Source organism: Corvus kubaryi, unplaced genomic scaffold, assembly GCF_017639235.1.
Source record: "Corvus kubaryi isolate FWS band 111438036 unplaced genomic scaffold, C.kubaryi_AGA036_p1.0 split1-131, whole genome shotgun sequence".
NCBI classification, from domain to species: Eukaryota; Metazoa; Chordata; class Aves; order Passeriformes; family Corvidae; genus Corvus; species Corvus kubaryi.
The window spans coordinates 5,990,374-5,996,798 of record NW_024582073.1 but is presented as its reverse complement, the minus strand read 5'-3'; the positions used below and the strand labels follow the sequence as shown (position 1 = coordinate 5,996,798).

At 38.7% G+C, this 6,425-nt stretch overlaps 2 protein-coding genes across 2 annotated transcripts in view; both read right to left on the bottom strand.

Moving 5' to 3' along the window:
- Positions 1–368, bottom strand: part of NFXL1 (nuclear transcription factor, X-box binding like 1) — a 52,257-nt gene extending 51,889 nt beyond the window's left edge. The window contains exon 1 of the mRNA XM_042053322.1: positions 332–368. Within this exon, the coding sequence (XP_041909256.1) occupies positions 332–368 (37 nt within the window). The remainder of the gene's footprint in view (positions 1–331) is intronic.
- A 2,648-nt stretch (positions 369–3,016) lies between these two features.
- CNGA1 (cyclic nucleotide gated channel subunit alpha 1) lies at positions 3,017–5,545 on the bottom strand. The gene is made up of 3 exons (XM_042053321.1): positions 5,508–5,545; positions 5,250–5,356; positions 3,017–4,434 (listed from the first exon to the last, which is right to left on the bottom strand). The coding sequence occupies exons 1-3, from the start codon at positions 5,543–5,545 to the stop codon at positions 3,017–3,019; spliced, it is 1,563 nt and encodes a 520-aa protein (XP_041909255.1).
- Between the last annotated feature and the right edge of the window lie 880 nt (positions 5,546–6,425).

The window sequence follows — 6,425 nt, the reverse complement described above, 5'->3', positions numbered from 1 at the left end:
GGCGCCACGGAGCCTCCATTTGTCCCCCGCCAGAGAGCGAAGGACAGCGGCAGGACCAGACCCTCCGCCTCCTCCCCGCTGGCACAGCCGCCCCGCGGGGAGCGCTCCGGCCGGCCCAGCCCGGCCTGGCCGCTCCGCCCGGCGGTGGAAGCGGCGGCGCCGCCGGTGCTCCCGCGGCAGCGCGACTACAGCTCCCAGCGCTCCCCGCGCGGCGGGCGGGCCGGCGCCGGGCACCGCCTCAGGCGGCCGGGTTCGGAGCCGGGGCTGTGGCTCTGTGCCTGGGTCACGGAGTGCTCCAGCTTGGAGAAGGTGTGAGATCACCCAGTCCAACCGTTAACCCAGCGCTGCCACGTCCACCATTGAACCATGTCCCCAAGTGCCACACCTATACGGCTTTCAAATTCCTCAAGGGATGGTGTCTCCACCCCTTCCCTGGGCAGCCTGTTCCAGTGCTTGACAACCGTTTCGGTTGAAATTTTTCCTAATACCCAAATCTAACCTCTCCTGGCGCAACTTGAGGCCATTTCTTCTCGTCCTGTCTCTTATTGTTTAGGAGAAGACACCGGCCCCCGCTCACTGCCGCCCCCCTTCGGGTATTTGTAGGGAGCGGTAAGGTCCCCCCGAGCCTCCTTGTCTCTAGAGTAAATTCCTGGCAGCCGCTCCAGCAGCATGCGGCTCTTGCAGACATTTTCTTCATAGCTCCTGTAACTCCTATAACTTCGTAGCTCCTGGAGTATTGAGAGTAAAAAACCACAGAGCCTGTTTAGAAACTTTACTGAAGTACATCCAGAAAGTTTTAGCACAGAGAAACATATATTGAGGAACTTGTGTGCCTCCTAAGTTCTAACAAATAAAGGCAAGTTGAAATAGTTTTAATTTTATCGCCATTTCCTTATAGCACTTACATTATGTCGTGTGCCAGGAGGAAACTTTGCATTTCAGCAAGTACCTTCTCATAAAAGTTAAGTTATACAAGATTTCCAGCCATAAATAGTCTGAAAATAGTAAGCAAACCACTGGAGGCCAATTCTGGTTTTCTGTTTTATTTTGAAGTGGTTAAAATCAAAGAATATTTTATTCTCAAGAAAGAGGCAGGTAGTGAATACAATTCATGTCTTAGGCTGAAGGATCAATAAAAAAAAATTGTTAATAGATATCTGCCTTTTTAAATTAAAATATCATCTCATACATTTCTCTAATAAAAAGTCTTAAGTACTTCAACAAAGGAAAAAAGTGCTTCCTAAGTGCCTACTAGCCATATAGGATAGTTTGCTGCTGGCATACAGATTGCAAATTATATTCAAGACCTGAGCTGGAAGAATGCTGATTGAAAAGTTCAACACTCACCATATAGCTAAATGCCAGAATAATCCTTCCTCCTGTGTACAAGGATAGAATCTTTACTGACAGGATGGCATACCCTTTCCCCTTATCAACTAATTAAGTCATTTGTCATTCAAAACACAGGATCAACAGGGCATGAACAGCCATTTTGTATTTATATTTACCCTTGTTGTTCTGTATATATCCTATGCATTAAGTACTTAATAAAATTTCATCCTTGCAGTATATCAGGAGTTGTTTATAGATCTCAGGCATCCTGGAAAGTATCAGCATTATAAAAAATACAACAGCCAGAAAGGAATGCACTTTATAAGTCACCCAATTTATGTTATCTCCATCTCATTAAGGGGAGAATGCAAGTGTAGAGATATTATTGACAGTAACGTGTACATATGTATTTTTTAAGAGTGGCAGTTCAATTGCTCAGGATAATCAAATTTGCCTAAATAGAGAATTTACCATTCTCTCACTACAGTCCCTTTCTTCTCTCCCTTTCATTAAACTTATCCAATGTTTTGTGCCTGTGATAAACTTCTACTGAAAATACCCATCTGCAAACACCCAGCTGAGCCCACGACTAAGCAAACCATTTTTTTGCCAATAAAAAAAGATATAAATTAGGGGAAAATCCAAGGAGATAATACATCTTAAAGCAGCTGAAAAATGGATATGAATCTGTAGATTTTACTATCCCAGAAGTAGCTATGAAGAAAGAAATACTCTATCAGTGGGAAAAAACAGCCTCTTCAGTCATATTCTTCCCCTAACAGCATCTACAGAAGACCCAGTAGGAAGAATTTAGCCTGTTGCTGTCATGTCTTCCCCTTGCACCCTGCCAGCATAAACCAGTGTTACATTAGGGACATAAACATTTTTAATTACAAATCTTCAAAGCTTGATAGTTCATGTTAGCAGCCACATGATTACATGGAACAGAACAATCTTTACTGTATATTTTTATTGGTGTATTATTTGTATATTTGTATATTTTTTGTTATTATTGTGGAAAGAACATTAGATTGTGAGCCATCCATATCTTTCATATTGATGCTTGCAAAAAGTTGTATTTTCTCCTCTCTATATTCCAGCCTTTGCATGTATTATCCTGAAAAAAGGACCATTTCAAACTGCCCACTTACATTTCAAGCAATCAGCCAAGGTGGACCCAGTGAAGTAATAGTATTTTCCACATCTTACAGCCTTCAGTACTCTCATCTGCATTAATATCCCATACTTAATTAATTTCATGTTAATCGATAGATATTAAAATGTGCTCTTTTATACACAAATTTAATATTAAAATAAAGGTTAATGACTTCAAATAATATAATTGTTACCAAACCTTTCATTCTTTCCATAAGCAGACACAAATTATTTTAAAACAGCCAGCAAAACTTCCAATATTTGCCAGTATATGACAGTGTACATAACACATTAGCAGATAATACCACCTGTTTGTGCAAGAGCAAAGTGTTATCTTCCATTCTCTTTCTTGATTCTTCTTTTTCTGCCCCAAACCTGCCAAATACATGCTGCTGGTAGGAGATTAGTGACATTGTCTCAACAAATAATTCTTTGTAATTAATAGCCAGGTACTACAAAGATTAGAAATTAATGTATTCAGCCCCAGTCAGGATTTGACCCTCAGTCTTATTGGCAACTTCCATTGTTTTTATTCTGCTTTTGACAATCCAGGTTTATCTGTGGATGGATCTGCTTCTTCTAAGTCTGCAAACTCTTCCTCTATAACTGGCTTCAATATTTTCTCTATTTGTGTAAGTCTTTTTTTCAGTTTCTGTTGTGCACCTTCATACTCAGCCAACAACCTGGCAAACTTTGTTTGTAACCTGTCCATAGCACGTTCCATGTAGGCGACCTTCTCTTCCAGATCTTTAGGATCACTTCCTAAATTTGCAATTTCAATGTCCAGCAAGCCATCTTTCATTAGGATTTGCTTGCCTTTTTCTTCCAGCATTGCCTTTGCATCTGGATACTCTGTTAAAGCCTCCATGAGATCGTCTTTGGACAGACAAAACAAGTCCGAGTATCCAATACTTTTAATATTGGCTGTTCTTCGATTGCCAGCTTTGCTACCCTTGATATTGAGAATGCTGATTTCTCCAAAGTAGCTGCCATCACTTAGAACCACAAATTGGGTGATTCCATCATCAGCAACTACTGCCAGCTTGCCTTCTTTGATAATGTACATCTCTCGTCCAATATCTCCTTTTCTGCAAATATAATCTCCAGGACTGTATACCTGGGGCTGGAGTTTCAAAACCAGTTCAACCAGCAGACCAGCTTCACAGTCTGCAAAAATCCGAACCTTTTTTAGAGTTTCCAGGTGAACATTGATTGCAATCTCTGCTCTTAGTTTATCTGGCAGATACTTCAAGACTTCCCTTTCATCCACAGCCTTTTTGTTTGTCCACAGGTAGTCAAACCACTTTATAACTCTTTTTTCCATGTCTTTACTCACATTCCGAAAGTGCATGTACTGCTTGATAGCATCAATCCTTGCTTGAAACTCTGCCCTGGCAGCATTCATGTTGGAGATCATAGAGCCCACGTTACCAACAATGGTAGCAAAAATCAGCACTCCAACCAAGAAGTCAACAACCACAAAGAAATACTCAGAATCTCTTACAGGAGGGGGTGTTTCACCAATAGTAGTCAGGGTCAGTGTTGACCAGTAGAGACTGTAGACATATTTTCTAGTCAGGCGGGCAAATTCAGGATCTGAGGTGTTGGGGTAGACCCATGTGTCAGCCCCAAATCCAATGGCTTTTGAGATCGAGTAATACACACAGGCATTCCAGTGAATAATAATCACAATGTACATGACAAGGTTAGAGATCCTGAAGATATTTGGGTAGTTTGTCCTGGTTTCTGTTCTCTGGAAGAATTCAAACATCCGAGCTACTCTGAGTAGTCTGTTTATTCTTAATTCTGGGTAATTCAATCCTAACTTAAAGTATAAGAGATCAGTTGGTACGATTGACAGAAAATCTAGTTTGAATTGAAAAGATTTCTTGTATTTCTCTCGTAGCTTTTGTTCTTCTTTCACCAGAAGACCTTGCTCCAGGTAACCTAAAATAAAGTTGTAGATAATAAAAAATGCTACAAGTTCAAATGTGTTGTGTTTAATGTCAGTCCAAATCTACTTTGAAAAATATTTTGGGTGCAAATTCCATATGGAACATAACTTCTCTTACTTTTTAATATTCAGTCTCTTATTTTCAAATAGCTTAGTGCTACATGGTTCAGCTTGAGCTAAACTATACAGCTTTGAAAGATAAAAATTTCTAGTTCTGATTCTTTTCCTCCACTTTTCAACTATTGTGAACATCTGAAAAAAACCACCTTCCCCTCCAAAAAAACCTCCACAAGCTATAGGAAGGGTGGTTAATGGGGGAAAGAATTTTAACACAGGAATTTCAGTTCTATATTGAGTGTATCTACTTAATAACTCCATTAGGATAATATTTTTAAATAAATAGTGGCAGTCGAAGTTAATAGGATGTCTTGCTTGCTCAATGGTCTTGAAAATCAAGCAAATACTTGAATCTCCCCTTCATACCAGATTTAGGTGCTGCTTTTTCAGAACCCCTGATCCTCACCTGGCTGCACCACATGTTTATTTTGTCTTGATGAGTCAGCTGCAGGCAGAACAGCTTGTACCTGCATATCTCAAACTTTATGTGCCCTTTGAGTAATACATCAGAATTACATCAGAATTTCTCCTACTTATAAAGTGAGGCTGCAGTCTTTCTGAAATCTCTCAATGTCTTTTTTCACTATTGCACCTCATCAAGGCTATTCAGGTAAGAGAAGTAGTAGTATATTGATTTGCAAAAAACCTGGCATAAATATATAAAAAGCAATAATTAATTGAGTATATTTACCTGTCCTTGTCCGTACAAACATATCAGCAACATAAATGGCATCAGAAACATAATCAATAATAAACCATGCCATTAAGTAATCATGCTGAAGCTCATCAAAACAGGCTCTAAATATGAAAAAACAAAAGTAAATTACCATGAAACAAAAATTAAATGCACGAATCAGTGGTGAATAGAATTTTTTTATCTATTTAGGGATATTATGATTTTCCAGAAGTTCTATGTAGTCATTATAGTGTACATTAAAGAGTACATCACCTAGCAATAATCATGGTCCAGTTGTACATGACAGGCATTGTGATGCAAAACAACCAGTTGTAATATATATTTCCTGCTGGATCAATGGTGAAAATATCTTTCTTCTTCCTAAGTGGTAAGCAGGGGGAAAAAAAGAGATTTAATGAGAGACTTGAAATACACATATCAATTTTTGAGGAATGAAGCATTCCAGTAATTATTACTGTCAAATAAATGGTCTTTATCAAAGTTAAACTTCCTTGCCCAAATGCATGGAAAATATGAAGCTGGTGACTTGAGACACAAACTTTAGAATCTAAATTTTGCTGAGCAAAATTAGCTTGGCAGTCTCACTTTATAGTGGCACATGTAATTTTAAAGTTTATTTTTCTACACAAATAACTCTTTTGTCTGATAATTGATTTTGTCATTAAAAAAAAAAGAGATTATGTGACTACTAATTTTTAAATAATTATAAATTATGAGACGAATCATGCCTTTCTCACTGGGAAAAGTCTAGCCCTGAAGAAGACAAAACATTGGCATAGTTTACATAAAGAAACCAAAGAATAGGAAATCATACAACACAGGTTTCTGCTGCACTGTTTTAAATTTCTCTTCCTTAGCCAGAAAATTATGAATTTACCAAGCAGAATATAAAGTGACAACTTTTAGAGCATAGAAGAGTTTACTTGCTTGTAGGTGCCTTTGTGTGTGGAAGAGATTGCTTTATACTGGCACATCATTTGCTGCAGTGTTTTATCCAAGAAATATTAGATAATCAGAATCCAAAGCAGATACATCTTGATTAACGTTTTCAGATCACCTCCATGCATGCATGTTTCTGTTGTCCACATATGAAGTTAAGTCAAAACAACTCTACTCTAGGGAGAACAACAGCAGTCTGTACACTCGTTCACTAAAGTATAAACATCTTTA

Excerpts from the sequence above, each read along its gene's own strand:
- CNGA1 (XM_042053321.1), bottom strand. The coding sequence starts at position 5,545 with ATGCCTGTCATGTACAACTGGACCATGATTATTGCTAG. Across the intron at positions 5,357-5,507 it reads TGGACCATGATTATTGCTAG|AGCCTGTTTTGATGAGCTTC; the intron begins GTGATGTACTCT and ends TTTCATATTTAG. Across the intron at positions 4,435-5,249 it reads GTTTGTACGGACAAGGACAG|GTTACCTGGAGCAAGGTCTT; the intron begins GTAAATATACTC and ends ACTTTATTTTAG.